Below are 19,875 nucleotides of genomic sequence, written 5' to 3'. Positions count from 1 at the left end.
TCAATGAATTTTCTGCTGGGGATAGGTCTTCTAACCAAACCTCTGGAAAGGAACAGGCCACTTGGCAAAGGAAAAAGAATGTCAAGAGCAGTCTTTTCCTTACTCCCCACCCTTCTGATCCCATGGCTGAGTCAAGGGCCTTTGCTAAAAAGAGCTATTTCTAAAACTCTTAAACTAAAGGAGGAGATAGAACCCATTATGCTCAAGAAGAATCAATAGATCTACAGTGAAAAAAACAACATGGCACCATGGATAGGACCCTGGACTTGGAGTCTGGAAGGTCTGGATCAAATTCTGCCTCAGATACTAGCTGGCAAATTACTTTAACCTCTCCATGTTGAAGTTTTTTCTTTTGTAAAAATGAGGGGGTTAGACCTAATGACCTTTAAATTCCCATGCAACTTTAAATCTATGATCCTCTGACTTTAGTGGAATCTAGGAGCTGGAAGGAGAAAGGAACCCTCTAGTCCTGAGCCCAGCAAGGTCATGCCTTGCAATATTTATACAACCAGAAGAGTTCTACCCAACAGAGTAACCTATGGCAGACACCACATACCCCACGGAGCTGTCAAGAGGAACAACATCCAACTGTCCAACAGAGGCTATCAGTCAGGTAAAACAGTGTCCAGCAGAGCGAGCAGCGTCAAGCAGAGACTATACATATGGTGCCCCGTAGAACAGAGCCCAGAAAAGCCGAGACAAGTGGGAAGCAGGCCAGGCGGCAGCCCCAACAACTGCACTGTTCAAAGACCTTAGTGGTTTTGCAGCTATATGTGATACCTTTACCTGTCTACCCTTCTCACTGGGAGTGTACATATTTGTGGGAGAGCAAGTACTAGGTTTGGGGGAAATGTTGATGCTTCTTTGCATTCTATACCATGTAATTTAATGGTTTAAACTAAGTGTGTCACCTGTCTGATCATTAAAGGTAGACCCACCAGAGAATGATGACGGGCTATGATGTTAGTGGGCAGGAATGCACAGAGCACTTTGGACCTGGGGGAGCCTTTTCCATGGGACCCCTCCTACAAGTTTTGCAATCCTTTCAAAAAAGAGAATAAAATAGAAGATGGAATATTAGAAGCAAACTAGATGAACTCTCCCAACACTCCCCTCCAAACAACTTTATAATAATGTCTCAAGTCAGATTTTGGAATGATAGAGCCAACCAAAGGTCAGAGTGAAATATTTCTCTAGCCTAAGAAAACTTAGGACATCTGCAGGAGACATTTGTGACATTGGGGGGAAGCTTGCCTGGAGTCCACATCCAGGGTGGCAGTAAGAGCAGCCCCAGCAGCAGCAGCAGCTTCAGGAGCTCTCAGACCAGAGATGGGAAGGGAGTTAGATTACAGGGGACTGTTTGCTGGCACAGGGTACAGCCCGCACTAATTGGCAGCTCTATTGCCTATCCACAGTTCTGGGTCAGTTCCAGGATGGAGAGGAGAACTGGGGGTCAGTCACAAGGCACGGGGGCCCTGGTCTCACTTCTAAGGCAAAGAGAGGGCCAATACTTGTAACTGCAGGGATCTGGGACCCTTCCTGAGTAAAGACCAGAGCACAGACCAGGAGAGCAATGACCATACCTCTCCCAGGATCACATCACCTTGGAAGTACCAAAAACTTGCAGAGAGCCCCAAAACTAGCTCAGAAAACAGTAGCACCAAAAGAAAGCCTGAAGTTTGAGATAGTGCCTTCCTTCCTCCAGGTGAGCACTAGTGCTAGTACGTCTGTATCTCCAAGATATCAAAGAAAGAAGAAAAGCAACCACATGGACAAAAATATCTATAGCAGCTCTTTCTATGGCAGCAATGAATTAAACATCGAGGGGCTGTTTATCAATTAGAGAATGGCTGAACAAGTTGTGGCACATGATTGCGATGGAATACTTTTGTGCTATAAGAAATGACAAGGGAGGGGTAGTTTCAGAAAAATGTGACAAGACCTAAATGAATTGATACAAAGTGAAGAGAGAAAATGGGAAATCACTGGGCACAGTAACAACATTGTCATTATGGTCAACGATGAAAGACTTGGCTTCTCTGATCAGTAAAATGATCCAAGACAGTTCCGAAAGGCTCATGATGAGCCTCCAGAGACAGAACTGATAAACTTTGAGTGCAATGGAAGTATAATTTTTTTCCCTTTCATTTTTTCTTGCTTTGTATTGAAACATGGCTAATATGGAAATATGTTTTGTGTGATAGGTGTCCTGTTTTCAGAGCTTTCAGCGAACATTGTCTCATTTGATTCTCACTCCCATGCATGGAGGTTGGTGCTGTCATTATCCCTATTCTGCTATTCCACAGATGGGGATGTTCAGGCAGGAATAGGTGACCTGACTTGCCCAGGGTCACATAGTGTCAGAGACCGAATTTGAATTCAGGTCTTCAGGTCTAGTGCCTTCAGGCACAGCACTCTGCCCCACAGCTTCCAAAAGAAATCATTGCAGAAATACAAGTCCAAAATATACTAACATGTTTTTACCAGGACTTGGCAAAGAACAGAAAATAAAGTGAGTGCCAATGAAGCAGGGAATGGAAGAAGTTATAAGATGTAATTGCTTTGGAATATTATTGGAGAGTGATGACAAACATTAGGATTTCAAAGAGAAATTTATTCTGTTTATTGGGCTTCATACACAGCATGAAATTTGGATGTTGAATGAGATCTATGCTGCAGCAAGAGGCTGCCTTAAGTGGATCTCCAAGTTTTATCTCCAGTACAGTTTCTCCAATGAACAGTCACCCAGTAGCTCCAGGTGAAGTCCTTCCCACAACCATGGCTTTTGGGAGCCTTCTTTCCAGCACAGATACTATAATGCCTAATGATCTCCCTCTTCCAGAGAAAAGCTTGTCTTCACCAAGCACCTTCATCAGGCTTCTCTCCACTCTGAATCTTCTGATGTGAGTAAGACATATCTCACTGAAAGTCTTCCCACAATAACTCCATTCCTAAGGTTTCTCTCCAGTGGGAATTCTCTAGAGGCCAATAAGGAATGATCTGTAGCAGCAGGCTTTCCCACATTAATTCCACTTATGAGGCTTTTCTCCAGTACAATTCTTCTGATGTCTAATAAGATCTGAATTGCAAACAAACCTCCTTCCCAAACAGATTATATGCATTTATTTTCATTCCACTTTGACATCTAGAATGGTGAACTTGGTGAACACATTCACCCTTTCATTTCTGACCCAGCGCCTCCCCACCTTCATTCCAGCTGGAAGGCTCTTCTCCAGCATCACTTTGCTGTTGTCTACTTGAGATCTGAACTCCAGCTGAAGGCCATTTCCCATTGCTCACCCTGCTAACCTTGCATTTCAGGAGGCTCCTCCTGGGACTGAACATGGTCTGCCTGCTGAGTAAACATTGCCTGTTTTCATACTGAGAAAAGTCGTTCCCTCAGGTCCTTTTCTTACACGGAATTAGGATTCAATATTGTGAATCCCTTTCAATCTTTATCAAAGTGGGAGTGATACTTTTATTTTCGCTCGGCTTACTATCAGTCACAGATATCTCTCAAATCTTTTCTGTCTTTGCTGCTGGCTGGCGGGGTTGGGGGCTGGGGGGGGGGGCGTGGTCCAACTGCTGGCTGCCCCTCCCTCTCCCGGGGGCGGGGTCTCACTGATGATGAACCCTGGGGGTGGGGTCTCACTGACGCTACTAAGTCAGCAATGGGGGTGGAGCCTCTCTAGTGGCCTGCACTGGGGGGCGAGGCCTTGCTGTACTGCTAGTCTGGGGTTGCTGGCTTGCAGGGGGTGGGACCTGTGCTGGTGCATGGCCCCGGGGCGCAGAGCGGGTGCAGCAGGCTCCCCAACTGTGCAGCTGCTGCTTGTTTACCGCAGTCACACAGACCCTTCCTGCTGAGCTGGTAAGTTGCTTCCCTGCTCCCCAATCGGTTCTGGGGCATTTTCTTCTAGGCTCTTTGGAGGGGACTTTGGGAGGGCTCCGGGGCCACCCTTGCCCACGCTGCCGTCTTGGCACCGGAAGGCGACACTGTTGCTTCTGTCCGAAGCTGCTCTGCCTGGTTTTCTGTGGCTGATTTAGGATCTGCTGCCTTTTCTGTCCCTCTGACCGCCAACCCAGGATTTTGTCTGCAGGCACTTGTAGCCGGGAAGGATATCTGGGGCCGAGAAATCCGCAGGCTTTCCAGACTTCCACAATCTTCTCACGACTTTTAAGGCGCAGTTTAGACTCATTCACAGCATCGTGTGGCTCTTGTGCGGGATGCAGATGGTGTTTAGATCGGCTCAGAGACCCAGCAAGCTAATAAGGACCATATCCGGAATCCCTTTTCACCTTTTTTTTTTTAGCAGATAATGGACATTAGGCAATTTTGCCAGCAAGAATTCCAATAGGGTGGACACTCAGCATCTCATAAGAACCAACAAAGTTTATTGGCCTGTGTGGGTCAGAGACCACTACTCACATTAAAAATATACAGAGACCGTCCTTGAGAAAAGGCAAAAAAGAGTTTATTACTTTCTCATGAGAAAGGACACACCCCCACTGTGGCCCAAGATGATGCCAGCACCTGTGTGTGTGTGTGTGTGTGGGTGGGTGGCATTCAGCTCAAAGCAAGTTGTGTAGACCCTAACACAGAGTTCCCCCATCCCCTACTGGCTCCTCTTCCCATTAACTGGATTTGGAGCTCACATTCTAAAAGCAGAATCTTTTCCCAGCTACAGAGAACAAAGAATGAAAAGACAGGGTGGGACTGGTATTCAGCAAAAAGGGAGGAACAGTTAGATAAACAGGGCCTTGCCAGTGTCTGTCTACTGACATAGGTTCTTATCTCTGCTTTCTCAACAAAGCAGTTTCTAAAAATAAATGAGGGGTGCAGGGTGGGGGTGGATGGTAGGAGAGGTAAGGTCTTTTCCCATGGTGGGGGTGGTGGTGGTAGGGGGGGGTGGGGGGGGAGCTTCACTATTTCAGAGTTCAACTCAGGCCCAACTATAGGCCTTAGGGAACATGAAGCAAGCTGCTGACAAGCAGGAGTTAATTGGGCTTCTTTGGATGCAGCAGACAACGGGTGCCTCCTTTTGCCTCCGTAGGATGCTCCAGGCCAACCGGCCAGAGCCACTCCAAAGGAGTAAGGAAGATGGGAGGCTTTTAACAGTTAAAGGGAGCTCTCATTGCTTTTCCTGTCTTAAACATAAGTCCACATGATGAGAAGCCCTTTGGTTCCGTTTGTTGCAAGTGGGAAAGGGCGCATTGTGGAGCTCTAACTTAGAAACCCTTTGCTTATTATTGAGAATGGTCAGAGCCTGTTGCTTCTGGCGGGCCTGGCTGTTGATGATCTGCATAGTAAGTCGGGGGTCTCAAGACTTCCCCTAGGGGCATGTAACCTAGTTGAGAATGCCGTGGCAGCTGAAGCGATTTTGCAAGTCCATCAAACCCAGAATTTACCTCTAAGACAATAAACCACTTATTAACACACTTTGTTCTATGATCCACATTAATCCTTGAAAGATGCCATACCCTCAATCCAGCCACTCTGTTGCCCTATGAAAGTGGAGAAGGGCTAGAGCATGATTATTTACTAAGCCTAGGCCTGCCTTTGAAATGCACCTCTTGAAAATTCAGATAGGAATCTATGTGGATGGGTCAAGGCAGAACATTGCAGAAGACCTTAAAGCTGCACAGTTGTTACAGATTTGGGGATGGTAGAAGCTAGACCTGTAGTGTAAAAAAATCAGCTCAGGGAGCCAAACTTAGATAACAGAGAGTCAGCGAGTTAATATTTATACTGAATCTAAGCATGCTTTTGCTATACCTCATGCAACTGGACAACTGTGGAAAAACAGAGGTTTTATGACCCCCAATAAGATTCCAGTGGTGCCTTGGCAGCTGTTGGCCCGTCTCCTGGAGGCTATTCAGCCTCCCAGAGAAATAGCTGTAATACGCTGTTAGGCCCACAGAGGTCAAGATGATCCTGTTTGTAAGGGCAATGAGGGTGGCCAAGGAAGCAACTAGAAAAGAAGAAATTGGAGACCTTCAGGAAGCCTAGGAAAATGAGCATGAGGTACCCCTGGTGATTTATAGATTTGTGACATCCATGAGAGTCTAAATTGGAAGAATAGAAGAAGGAAAGAAAATCAGCAGGTAGAGTTCCTCCCTGAAGAAGGAATGTTCCTTCCTAGGTCACCTGGAACATGGAAGATTATGTCACAATGTAAAATGCATCATTTGGGGTGAAAAAGATTAAGAAATATCATTAGGGCCATGGCTGAACAAATTTTGGCATAGGCATTGAATGTTAACACGAATACGCCTTAAAAAATAGGCCATTTCAATGAAACTTAGGAAGAGCTGTAACAACTAATGCAGCAGGACACTGAGTGCAATCAGAGGACTAATTGATAACAGTGACAGCATTGTAAGTGGTGCAGTGGTTAGAGTGCTGGGCCTGGAGTCAGGAAGATACATCATTGTGAGTTCACTAGCTGTGCGACCCTGGACCAGTCACTTCACCCTGTTTGCCTCAGTTTCAGCATTTGTAAAATGAGCTGCAGAAGGAAATGGCAAACCACTCCTGTATCTCTGGCAAGAAAACCCTAGGGGTGTGTGTGTGTGTGCGTGTGTGTGTGTGTGTGCGTGTGTGTGTGTGTTTGTCTAATTCTGCCCTCTGAGTCCTTTCTCTACCCAGAGGTCAATAGCATATTTTATTATTTGTCCCCTGGAGTTGTGCTTGGTCATTGTATCTATCAGAGTTCCTAAGTCAGAGTTATATTTCTTTACGAATCCATCAGATTCATACACTGTCCTTGTTCAGCATCCACTCAGTTCCTAATTGGTCATCACTGTGAAAAGAGAGATGAATTTTTTTACATCCTTTTGTTGTTGAGTTGTTTCAGTTGTGTCTGACTCTCTGTGACTTCATTTGAGGTTTTCTTGGCAAAGATACTGGGGTGGTTTGCTATTTCCTTGTCCAGATCATTTTAAAGATGAAGAAACTGAGGCAAACAGAGTTAAGTGACTTGCCCAGAGTCACACAGCTAGTATATGTCTGAGACTGGATTTGAACTTGTGTTTTCCTGACTCTTGTCCCAGCATTCTGTAGCGGCCATGAATGTACATAGTTCTTTCCACATCTTATCATTTTCCATTCTTGGTATCCTCAGATCCTATTAGTTGCCTGGTCCATACTAGATGCCCGATTCTGTCTTTACTAGACCCTATTTGGAATCAAGGTTGGATCTCTTGAGACTAAATTGGCCCAAAGGTGTAACTTTAATACAGACTATTCCAGAGCAATTTCATAATTTTCATATTTTCATAATTTCCGTTACCCTAGAAAGCACTTCTGTAGTAGAAACAAGCTTGGATATACTCCTCCCCATCAAAAAAAATTTCATGTAAGAGGTCTCAGTTACTCAGGGATCCACTTCATTTCTTTGGAATTGTACAACCTTCTTTCAGCAACTTCTTTCCCAGGGCTGTTAAATTTCAAGGCCCTGCCCAAAGAGAAGGTTCCAAGTCATCTGGGAAGTCCTTAATGAACTTTACAGACAAAGAGAATTGTATGAGGTCTTTTGTACTGTTTTCAAACAGTAAGTTATTATTATTCATTTCAAAAAAAAATATACCGAATTAAATAAGTTTTTCCACATAGTACCCACATTCTCTAACAACTTAATTCACAATCCTCAGCCATTCAGAGCCAAAGAAGAGTTAATCTTCCAAGTATACAATTTGATTATCCTCGATGTATCCTGTTCCAAATTAATAGCATTTCCCCCAAATCACAATAAAAGCAAAACTAGAAGGGTAATAACAGCACAAACAATATTACACATTTAATACGTGAAGTGAAACTTATTGCCAGTCACATGACATCATCCTGTTGAATGCATTTCTGGATTGTCTTGCATGGGGCATTGTCCATCCTTCTGTCAATCATTCCATACTGATGCATTCAGAGACCTGGACAGAGTGCTTTTGATCCAATGACACTTTCAATTCTCATTCTTCCAGTTTAAATATATTTCCTCAGAGGCAAATTTTACATGTATTTTAAATTAAGGTCTAATCAGTCTACCTCCCTGAGGTCAGATATCACAACTATTCTAATAAAGGAACATGTCAGACCTGAAGTGAAACCATATTATTACTTAGTTAGGAAAAACACAAACCAATCCAGTCAGGATTTACAGTTCCAGACTATATCACATAGAATCTCAGTTTGCCCAAGGCCCATTTACTGCCAACATCTCCAAATACTGGTACTACTGCTTTCAGTTAGGGAGGGAGGTGACAGAGCTGGGAGGGAACAGGAGCTGTCCAGGGTAACAAGCCTGGTGGGTGGTAGCCCAGGTGGAAAGTGAGCCCCGGGGGAGAGGTGAGCAGCCTGGGAGGAGGCCCGGGTTACAGGGAGGGCCTTAGAAGTGCAGGGGATGGAGGCCAAGGCTAGGGGCAGAAAGGAAGGCAGGGCTTTGAGGTCCTGGCCCTGAGTGTGAGTAGAGGAAAAGAAAGATTCTGGGGCTTCAAGGGCTAGGCAAGGAGGGTCTCTTGACACTGGGAGGACCCTCCCAGAGAGGGCTGGCCCCACTAAGGCCCCTGCCATCTCTTCTGCTTCCCAAGTGGCCAGCCTTTTCTAGGTAAACTCTGCCATAGACCACTCCTCCAGGTTGCCTGGGGAAGGTATGTTCCTTGGAGCCCAGATCTCTGGGTCCTAGAATTGCCAGGCTTCTGGGGTCTCAGGGGTAGTGCAGGGTAGGCCTCTTGGGTCTGGGAGGAGCTGCCCAGAGCAGACTAGCCCTGAGCCTGAACTCTTGGGGCTGAAATCCCCCTTCCTCCCGGGAACAAGCCAAGTGGGTCTGAGCCAGGCCCCTGCCCAGCGCCCCATTTCTGCTGGCTGCCCTTGTGTGGGGGCCTCATTCTTCCTGTCAGAGCTCTCAGTGAGTGTTCTCCAGGGCCACCAGGAGTGCACTTCCCTCCCAGACCTAGCTCCTGGCCCCTGCTTCCTGTCCAGGCTCCCTATCACGTCCCCAGTGTCATGGGGCACCATACCCTGCTATACCAAGGGGTCCCATAGCCTGACCTCCAGACCTGACCTAGAGCCTTTGGGGGAGGGAGAGCTCAGGCTCAGGAGTCATGGAGACTGACTGGTTTCCTCCATCTGGGATGTGAAGCACCTTCCTACCTCTTGGGTCTCTATGGGACAGCGGGGGAGGGGAGGGGATGGAAGAGAAGGAATAAGAGGGTGGGAAGTGGTCACCCTGTCCACAACACTGCCCTCCTCTTCTGGTTGAAGGCAGTGCCAGGGGCTTTGTAATCCCTGAGGGGTCTTACCCTCTGCGAATCCTTGTAGGCCAGCCTCCTGCCCTGGGAGCAAGGGGAAAGCCATCTGTCCTCCCCTGCTCAGCCTGAAGAGGACCAAGACCTGGCCCAAGCAGGGAGCCCGAGGGAATGGCCCCTGGACCCCAAAGACCCCCCTGGCAGGTGAGTGCTATGTGGGCTTGACTAACATTGGCAAAGATGGGCATTTCCACTGATACGAAAGATTGTCTTTGATGCTGCCAATGCCTCTTACCTATCATTTCCTTTAAGAAAAAAATACACACCCACATACATACCTACATACATACATACATACGAAATAGAAGAAAGTAGTAACAACACTGCCCTGCCTTCTTCTGTGTTTTGAACTGTTTCACTAACTCTTTTTCAGCTCTAGCCATAACTTCCCCCTACCCCCTGCCCCACCCTTGGGAACTTGCTGCCCTCCTGTTTTTGATTTTTGAGTTCTCCCTCATCACACCTGACTGTCCAAGAAACTCACTTCATTCATTAACCTGTGTTACATATAGACCATTTCTTTGCTCTCTTCTTGCATTCCTCATGCACACATGCACACACACTCATTCACCCCTTCCCCTGTGTTTCTTTTCTCAAAGCTCTTTCTCCTACCAACTGAAGGTCCAGGAAAAGCCCTTCCCACCTGCCCTCCGCCTGGACAGAGCAGAGCCCTGACATCTTCCCCAGCCATTTTCCTTTGCAATGTTGAGGTCAGAGCAGAAATAGTCCCCCTGGTCCACTTACTCTGCCTCAGTTCACACAAATCTTCCCAGGTGTCTCTGAATCCTCCTGTTTGCCATTTCTTGGGTCAGATCAATAAGCATTTAGAAAGTGGCTCCTCAGGACCAGGCACTGTTCAGACCTTGTGTGGATACAAAGGAAGGAGAAATCTGTCCCTGCCTTCAAGGAACTCCCAGTCTGATGTGGGAGACGACATGTAAGCAGCTGTGTCTGTAACAGCTATAGACAGGGTAGGGGAGAGGGGAAGGAGCCAGCAGTTTCAGGACCAGGAAAAGCTTTTTTTTAGAAGGTGAGATTTGAACTGAGATTTGAAGGAAGCCCTGGGGGTGGAGGTGAGGAGAGAGAAGCATGAGAGATAGTCTGCAGAAAGGTACAGACTCAGAGCATGGAGGGTCTTAACCAAGGATCAGCCAGGAGGCCAGTGTCAGTTGTTGAGAGGAGGTGGAGCAGGGAGTGAGGTATAAGCAGATGGGAAGGTGGTTGGGCCTAGTTAGATGGTACCTTCTGTATTCCAAGTTTCAGGGTCCTTGCTGGCCACAGTCAGCTAAGCAACATGGGATCCAGCCGGGCAGGTACACTGTGGTTTTTATAGCTACTCTGGACTGTGACGCACACCATGAGGAGGGAATGGACTGATTACACTCTCATACACACAAGCATAGTTTCTGTGTATTCTTAAACTATTGAAAGTCCTTTAGCATATCTATTAGAACCTGACACCTGACACACACTGGCACGTGCCCCCTCTACCCCCAAACAAACAAATAAACAATTTCTTTATCAGTTAACTAGAATTTGTTAAGCTACTACTTGCCTTCTTTGCCCAGATTTAGGAAAAAAGTCTTACTCCTGGAATTCTTCTTAGCACTGAGAGCCCTTTAGTTGTGGAGGGAAGGGAGGTACTGGAGACCTTCTGTACCTATCAGAGAGGCAGGCTTTAAGTCTAAGGATTATTATAACAGAAAGAATTCAGTCAGTTATATTTCCCAAAAATCATTTTTGGCCAGTTTTTGCCACAACCCTGTGAGATCGAAAGAAGCTCTTACTACTTTTATTTCATAGTTGAGTACTTAAGTGACTCACCTAGGATCACATAGCTAGGAAGTTTCTGGGGTCACATTTGAATTCAGATCCTCCTGGCTCCCGATCCAAGATTTTATCCCTGGCATCACCAGATACTTTTACCTCGGGATAGTTGTGGGCCACCCCCAGGCCCCCAAATGGAAAAGAAAGTAAGTTATTGAAGGAAGAGAAGGACTTGCAGAAAGATAAACCAACCAGCTGAACAGCTTTGAAAGGAATATTTCGAAATGATTACATTCTTTAAAAAGCCATTGGGGTTGATGTTGATGTTTGATCCTAAAAGCAATAGGGGGCTATTGGAATTGGTTGGGTAGAGTGGTCACATGGTCAAATCTATGATTAAGGAAAATTACTTTGACTCTAGTGTGGAAGATGAAGCCCAGTGGCGAGAGACAAGAGGAAGGGCAGCCAATGGGGAGGATGTGGTAGGAAGGGATGCGAAGGGAAGGGGCCTTTACAGGGCACCTGTCATGTGGTAGGCACTCCGCTGGGGGTTTGACAAATAACATTTCACTTGATCACCACAGTTGTTATTTCTATTTTACTGTGAAGGAAACTGTGGGAAACAGATTAAGTAACTTGTCCAGTGTCACATTGGTAGTAATTATTGGAAGCTGGATCTGAACTCAGATCTTCCTGACTCTAGTCCCAGACTGTCTCAATCCACTTTGCCAATCTTAACTTCTAAAGTAGGATAGTTTTCCCTTAAACAGGTATTGATATCCTTCAGTCTGGGCTGACTCAGGGAACAAAAGCTCTGGCTGTGGATTTTACTTCCTGGTCTCCTGAGGACCCACAGCCACAAAGAGCTCCAGATGTGCCCAGATGCTTGGCTAACATGGTAGAGCCTGATGGGAGCTCCACTGAGCCAAACCAATTCTCCTCTTTTTCAGTGTTGGTTCTTGTTGAATATCCTTTTCCTGCTCTGGCTCAGCAGATCTGCTGTGAACTGTTGATTGACCTGGGAGAGTCTGATGTTCTCACCTAGAATCTAAACTCCTAGGGTCCACCTTGAGTCAGGCCCATCCCAGAACAAAGGCTTCCAATCTGGGGGAGAGGTGATGAGGTTCTGAATGAAGGTGGCTGCTGTGTGAGTGGAGGGGAGGGCTCAGATTTGAAAGATGTCTGGAAGGTGGGAAAGCTAAGCCTTGGCAGCTGATTGTATACATAGGTAGGAGACAGAAAGGATTCCATGATGTGTGATCTGAGATGTATATGCTGCGTTCTTTTCTTGAATGGAAGTTTGGAATTCATGGCCTTACTTCTTGGTGATGAAGGTAATTAATGTATGTGGGAAGTTTGAGAAGAAAGAGTTTTGCAATAGCTTCTGTTGTAAGTTAGAGAATCAATTGGACAAGAATTATCGATCAATAAAAGTACCACCTTCCTCTAGCGAGAGTCTATACTATGAATAGATGCCATGCAATAAAGAATTGTGACTCAAGAGACCCTGGTGAAGAGGAAAGGTTTGTAAACTCTTGGGACTCTCAAAAAGTGGGAAAAGAGCAATAAATGCTTTAATTACTCAGATGTGAAATAATTTAAAAATAAAGAAATTTAATGAATATGGATTTCAAAAAAATATAAATCAGATGTATTAAAGGAGAAATCAAAATGATGAAAGTGAAAAGATAGTATTATCCACGTGATTGAGAATTGTTCCAAAGCAACAGAACCTCTGAAAAAGAAATTCATGACACATAATTCATAACATGGAAATGGCAGTTAATGAAATGAGAGAGCATCAAATAAAGAAGTATCGGCCAAAGGTGTTCAACATATAGGAGGTTGGAAAAATAGATGACCACTCTCTAGTATCAAGACGGTTTCACATCTGACCAATCTCTTCTATTTAATCCAACAGTCTACCTCTTCACTCATTATCCTGGCTCTTGTTCTCCAGTGTCCCTGAGTTTTAGGAGTATGTTTAGTTTATTTCTCACAAACTGGCAAGGTCTTTCTCGTGAATAGCTCAATCTCGGACACCAGGTAATGAAATATTGCATTTTTACTGAATGAAAGAACCCTTCTTTCCCCATCAGAGTTGCTATATTTCTATCTAATGGAAAATGAAAACTAATAAATATTTGTCATCTGGCAAGTTAAAACATTCATAAAGCAGTGACGTGAGATGTTTTGGCTGAGATAAGTCTTATGCATTGTCACCTCAAGCCCTTGATATAACTGTAAATAACTCTTCTTCACTTGACTGGTAACTATTTCATGCTACTCAGCACAAACCAGCTTTTCAATTACCTTCTCTCTCTTGAGAATCTTCTTCATGTTTTCATGTAGATAAGACTTGTTTTCAGACTTTTAGGAAATTAACTAGATTATTCCTCTTTCTTTGCTTTCTCTTCGGTGATCACAGCTAATGTCTTTACTCCCAGAATACAAAGTACTTGCTTGCTTCTCACAAATGCTTCAGAGGATTTTCTTAACATATAGAGTTCTGATGAGGAAAAGATTTCACATCATCTTCTCTCTTTCTCCTCTGCAGATTCTTATACCTCACTGATAGAACACATATGTTCTCCCTGATTCCAGTAAGGAGAAAAATTACATAGAATGGTATTTGTCAACTTTATTCAAACTGCAGAGATGAATTGCTTTTCTCCTTTGCCCATTGGGTTTTTAATGACTGTGAGTTTAAGTGTTGGGTGCAAGACTCATAAATCATATAACCTTTAGGAAATCCCTTCTCTGTGCTTCAGTTTCCTCCTGTACATTGATGAGATCTGGGCTGAATGATTTCTTCAGTCTCTTTCATTTCTAAGTCTTATGAATTTTGATGGTTAGGAGTCACTGACATTCAAGGATGTGGCTGTGGACTTCACCCAGGAGGAGTGGTGCCTCTTGGACCATTCTCAGAAAAAGCTGTTCAAGGAAGTGATGCTGGAAAACTCCCAGAACCTGCTCTCCCTGGGTAAGCACGACTCCCCCTAGGAATTCCGAATTTGCTCTCAGAGGAGGGTCTTCCTCACTAATAGTCCTCATTAATAGTCCTGGGAACCATCCTGTGGTCCTTTCATATAAACAGGGACATAAAGAGGAGAAAAGTCTAAGTTTCTCTCCATCCTCATCCCTTCTTTATTCCCCATGGACAGGAATTCCAGTTGTCAGAGAAGATTTGCTCTCCCATTTTGAGGACAGGGAAACACCATGGATCTTGGATCAAAAAGGCCCAAGGAACTCCTGTCCAGGTGAGTGAGACAAAAGCAAGTATATGAGGGTTGTTATAACAAAAACATCTGTGTTGTAGTGAAGGGAACACTAGGCTTAGGGCAGAAAAACCTGACTTGGAATTCTTTTTTCAATGCTTTTTAGAAATATGATGCAGGGAAAGTCACTGAACCTCTGAGACTCAGTTTTTGCATCTGTGAAATTAAAAGTTTCGACCCCAGGGCATTTTACTTTCCTTCTAGTGATAAACCTATGATCTTATAAGAAGTCATTGTTTAGAATTTTGGGGCAAGGAAACCTTCTGAAAACACCCAAAAAGGGCTGAAGCTATCTCACATGAGGTCTTTCCTAGACCTTCAAGTCAACAAGCTTTTTTTAAGCACCTGTTATGATGGCCAAGTGGATAGAGTTCTGGGCCTAGGAGCAAGAAGACTCATCTTCCTGAGTTCAAATCCTGGAGCATCAGACACTTACTAGCTATGCAACCCTGGGAAAGTCACTTAACTCTGTTTGCCTCATTCTTTGTAACAATGAGGTAGTAAATATCTAAGTCTGTATTTGAACTCAAGACTTCTCGCCTCCAGGCCCAGTGCCCTGTCCACCGTGCCACCCAGCTGCCTCAAGGTTGAAAATGTTTCTACCATAGAGGATATTTCAAGTATGAAAGATTAAATGACTAGTATTCTAAATGGCTATTCTAAGTAACTAGCATTGATCCTACCCCTCTCCCCCATCTATTTTTATTTCTAAAGATTGAGGAAGGGACAAAGAGGATATAATAGAGAAAACATAATTAATTGTTGTTACTAAATGTGCATTTCATAAATATACCCATAACAATGGAGGGGGCTAGTAGAATGATTAGGAAGCAGGGCCCAACTACATATTGTATATAAGAAACATCCTTGAACCAAAGATTCCCATAGCATTGAAATGAAGGGATGTCATCCTGCAATAGAGTTTAGAACTGTGCTCGCAGGCTCAACTCACCTGGATGCCTTCTGATCCACTGATAACCACTAGGAGACCAGTCAACTAAAGAGATTCAAGAAAGAGGGAGAAGACTCATAGCCACAAGTCAAAATTATAGCTCCTATTTTTTTTATTGTTGCAAAGAACTGAAAACAAAGATGTGAAATGATTGAATAAAATGATGGTTTAATTATGTAATAGAACATAATTTAATCTTAGGAAATGATAAAAGGCACAGTTTCAGAGAAACCTAGGATACCTAACAGATACAGAGATAAGTGAACAGAACCAGTGGAATAGTTTATACTGTAGCAACCCTGATCAATGCAACGAACAATGGTGACTCCTGAGCGGTGTTTCCCAAGATCTTTTATTTTTAGAACCTCTTTGACCAATAACAAGTGTGTTATGAAACTCCCTAGTCATTTAAACTACTCCTCAGATCATTCATATTTTTGAGCACTATCATTTGCTCATCCTTTGTAAATTTCATATGCTAAGCTGAGAATCTTAGGCCTCTACAAAATAAATACGGTTGGCAGTTCTGATGAGATCTTAGACATGGAAATTGAAAAAATAAGATTAAAAAGGATCAACAAGAAAATCACATTATGGTCCAAGATATGGTAGATGATGAAATAATATCCATTTTAGCATATATGCAGCAAATGGCATACCACATCAATGGATCTGAATAGAATGTAAAAAAAAGTTGACTTTAATACTGAAAACTAATCCATGACAGGTGAAAAGTCTAAACCTATTTCTCTGCTTAGCACATGAGATTTACAAAGCATGACCAAGTAATAGTGCATGAAAACTGGTCAATATAGACAAGCAGACGGCTTTCCTGAGCACAACACACTAAAAAGAACGATCAATAAAAGTCATTTGAATGGAACATTGGAAGTTAAATGGAGAAAAGCCATGTAGTGCTGGGATGGAGTACAGTCAGACCTGGGATTTGAGTCCTAGTGTCTCCTACAGGGATGTTGGCCATGTCACTCGGCTATTCTGAGCTCATGGCTTCAGCTGTAAAAGGTAATAAGAATCCTTCCTCTGTCACAGTTTGTTGTGAGGATCCAATGTAATTGTGAAGTTCTTCATAAATTAAACCATTTTGCAGATGTGAGTTCATGGCATTTTCAATTGATTGATTCTGCCCATTGTTTGAAAACCCCCTTTTTTTGACTGGGGGAATAGAGTATGTCAGCTTACTTTCTTCCAATGGAAGGAATAGGATCTTTTCAATGTTTGTCTATATATATGTTTCTTTGTTTCCTTCAGATGCAGAGACCAGGTTTGAAGTGAACACGTCTCCTTTAAAGCTGAGTATTTTTGTAAAAGAATCTCACCAGCAAAGATTTGTGAGGGATGGTCCTTGTGACTTCAATTTGAGAGAAATCTGTGACTGGGATATCAAGTTAGAGAAAAGTCTAAATAGTCACTGTGAGTTTGATAAAGATAGAAAAGGATTCTGCCAACATTCAGTCCAAATTCAGTGTGAGAAAATGACCCCAGGAAATGACTGTTGTCAATATAGTGAAGAAAGGAAACGTTTTACTAAAAAGAATGGTTTTGTGCATTCTTCTGAGAAACCTGAAGTGCAAATGGATCAAGGTAATCAATGGGAAATGGCCTTCAGCTTCAGTTCAGACATCATTGGACATCAGAAAAGTTATCCTGGAGGAATGCTTTATTTAGGAAATGAAAGTAGGAAGACCTTGATCCAGAACTCAAAGCTCAATGAACATAAAATTCACACTACAGGAAAACCTTATGAATGTAATCTATGTAAACAGGCTTTCACAAATAGATCCGGTCTTGGTAAACATCAGAGAATCCACAGTGGAGAGAAACCATATAAATGTAATCAATGTGGAAAGGCTTTTGCACAGAACCACAATCTTTTGACACATCAGAAAATCCACACTGGAGAGAAACCTTATGAATGTAATTATTGTGGAAAGACTTTCACACAGAAAAGCAATCTTCTGACACATCAGAAAATCCACACTGGAGAGAAACCTTATGAATGTAATCAATGTGGAAAGACTTTTAGAACAAAATGCAGTCTTGATATTCACCAAAGAACCCACACTGGAGAGAAACCTTATAAATGTAATGAGTGTGGAAAGACTTTCACACAAACGTCCACTCTTTACCTTCATCAGAGAACCCACACTGGAGAGAAAACTTATGATTGTAATCAATGTGGAAAGACTTTCACAACAAGGTCCACTCTTTATTATCATCAGAGAATCCACACTGGAGAGAAAACCTATGCTTGTAATCAGTGTGGAAAGACTTTCACAAAAAAGTCCACTCTTGCTGTACATCAGAAAATCCACACTGGAGAGAAACCTTTTGAATGTAACCAATGTGGAAAGGCTTTTGCATATAGGGCCCATCTTGTTAACCACCTGAGGATCCACACTAGAGAGAAACCTTATAAATGTAATCAGTGTGGAAAGGCTTTCCGACAGAACTCTGGTCTTGCTGTACATCTGAGAATCCACACTGGAGAGAAACCACATGTATGTAAACATTGTGGAAAGGCTTTCACACAGAATTCCAATCTTTTGATACATCAGAGAATCCACACTGGAGAGAAACCTTATGAATGTAATCAATGTGGAAAGACTTTCAGTGTGAAATACAGTCTTCATGAACATCAGAGAATTCATACTGGAGAGAAACCTTATGAATGTAATGAATGTGGAAAGACTTTCACAAAAAGGTCCACTCTTGCTAGCCATCTGAGAATCCATACTAGATAGAAATGTTATGAATGCAATCAACATGGAAAGACTTTCAGATGGATGTCCACTCTTTATCGACATCAGAGAATCCATACTGGAGGGAAAACTTATGTATGGAAAGACTTTCACAAAAAAAGTCCACTCCTTCTATACATCAGAGAATACATACTGGAGAGAAACCTTTTGAAAGTAATCAATGTGAATAGCCTTTCCAAAAAGAACTGCAGTCTTCTTGTGTCAGAGATGTAGAGAAATCTTAGGAATGTAATCAATGTGGTAAAGCCTTCAAAGAGCAATCATCCCCTATTTCCCCTCGGAGAATTCCTATTAGACAGAAATGTTATTCTGATGAATGAGGAAAGGCTTTCAAATGGAATACTAAGCTTGTTTAACAGCAGAAAACTCATTCTGGGCAGATGTATTATATGGACTCAATAGGGGAAGGCCTTCAGCCAGAGATCATCTCTTACTTGACATCAGAGGATTCCTACTGGAGAGAAACCTTATGAATTTGCTCAATGGGGACATATATATCTCTGGAAGATGGAGATTACTAGACATCTGGATGTTCATGTGGGAAAGAAGCCTGAGAAATGCAATGCCTTTTGTCAATCTCAAGTTCTTTATGTAAAGCTCATGCATGATTATACATTGGAGAAATCATGCTGGAGGTAAAACTTATGGATCTAAGTAGTGGGGGAAGGCCTCTTGCTGTGGTATAGACTTTGGTAGACATGCCAAATTTCATACTGTTCAAAAAGTTCTATATATATAATAAATTTTTCTTTGTAATTCTGTTTGTCATTACTCCTCTTCAAGAATGAAGGACAAACACAACATGTGAGTAGCCTCTCCCTCTCCTCTCCTCTCCTCTCTTCTCTGATTGGACAATAGATCCCTGCCCTCCTAGCATGGAGGGAATATAAATACTATAGCAACTGTTTCCCTTTTGGGCAGGAATGTAAGGAAGACCTGAGGGTCTTCCCCTCCCAGTTTGATTTTTTTTTTTGAGTTTTTGATTAAAGGGGTCATCCTTTGATTAACTTCTTAAAGAAGCCTATTCACTGAATGGACATTACCTCATTCAAACTGAGAACCTGAAAAGACGTTAGCCTGAAAAGGCCAGGGTCTCCTAATGTATCCTGGGCCATCTCCGGTCATCCTGATGAATATCTGGCCACTGGACCCAGATGATTCTGGAGGAGAAAGTGAGGCTGGTGACCTTGCACAGCCCTCCCTCCCTCAAATCCAAGTCAACTGCAAGTCATGTCATCATTTCCCTGATGTCATGGTCCTCTTCGAGAATGAAGGACAAGCACAACAACAACACAACAACAACAACTCTTTAATAATATTCCATAACATTTATATACCATAATATCTTTAGCCATTTACTAATTGATAAGTACTCAGTTTCCCCCTATTCTTTTGGTGACACTAAATGTCATTGTATAAATATTTTTGTATTTCTTGGACATGTTTTTCTGCAATGATTTCTTTATTCAACAAGGCAGTGCAGTGGATAGTTTGCTGTGCCTGGAACCATAAGACCACAAGACGAATACTTACTAGCTGTGTGAACTTGGGCTCTTAACCTTTTCCTGTCTGATTTTCCCCATCTATAGAATAGGGATAATAACAGCAAATACAAATATTTTTGTATTTCTTGGACATGTTTTTCTGCAATGATTTCTTTATTCAACAAGGCAGTGCAGTGGATAGTTTGCTGTGCCTGGAACCATAAGACCACAAGACGAATACTTCCTAGCTGTGTGAACTTGGGCTCTTAACCTCTTCCTGTCTGATTTTCCCCATCTATAGAATAGGGATAATAACA

At 43.1% G+C, this 19,875-nt stretch overlaps 1 protein-coding gene across 1 annotated transcript; it reads left to right on the top strand.

Annotated features, from left to right (window-relative positions):
* Nucleotides 1–538: 538 nt before the first annotated feature.
* On the top strand, nt 539–18,770 carry LOC118836247 (zinc finger protein 260-like). The gene is made up of 7 exons (XM_036743583.1): nt 539–613; nt 2,643–2,758; nt 2,843–2,907; nt 3,753–3,868; nt 13,921–14,047; nt 14,229–14,324; nt 16,564–18,770. The coding sequence occupies exons 1-7, from the start codon at nt 539–541 to the stop codon at nt 18,054–18,056; spliced, it is 2,088 nt and encodes a 695-aa protein (XP_036599478.1). The 3' UTR covers nt 18,057–18,770.
* Nucleotides 18,771–19,875: the final 1,105 nt, after the last annotated feature.

Source organism: Trichosurus vulpecula, chromosome 2 (assembly GCF_011100635.1).
Source record: "Trichosurus vulpecula isolate mTriVul1 chromosome 2, mTriVul1.pri, whole genome shotgun sequence".
Lineage (NCBI taxonomy): Eukaryota > Metazoa > Chordata > Mammalia > Diprotodontia > Phalangeridae > Trichosurus > Trichosurus vulpecula.
Note: the sequence above shows the minus strand (reverse complement) of the source record. Positions and strands in the feature narration are given on the sequence as shown.

What these genes read in the sequence shown, in the direction of transcription:
- LOC118836247 (XM_036743583.1), top strand. Translation starts at nt 539, where the DNA reads ATGGCAGACACCACATACCCCACGGAGCTGTCAAGAGGAACAACATCC. An exon ending in AGACCCTTCCTGCTGAGCTG is followed by an intron (nt 3,869 to 13,920) that starts GTAAGTTGCTTC and finishes TTTGATGGTTAG; the next exon opens with GAGTCACTGACATTCAAGGA. An exon ending in CCCAAGGAACTCCTGTCCAG is followed by an intron (nt 14,325 to 16,563) that starts GTGAGTGAGACA and finishes TGTTTCCTTCAG; the next exon opens with ATGCAGAGACCAGGTTTGAA.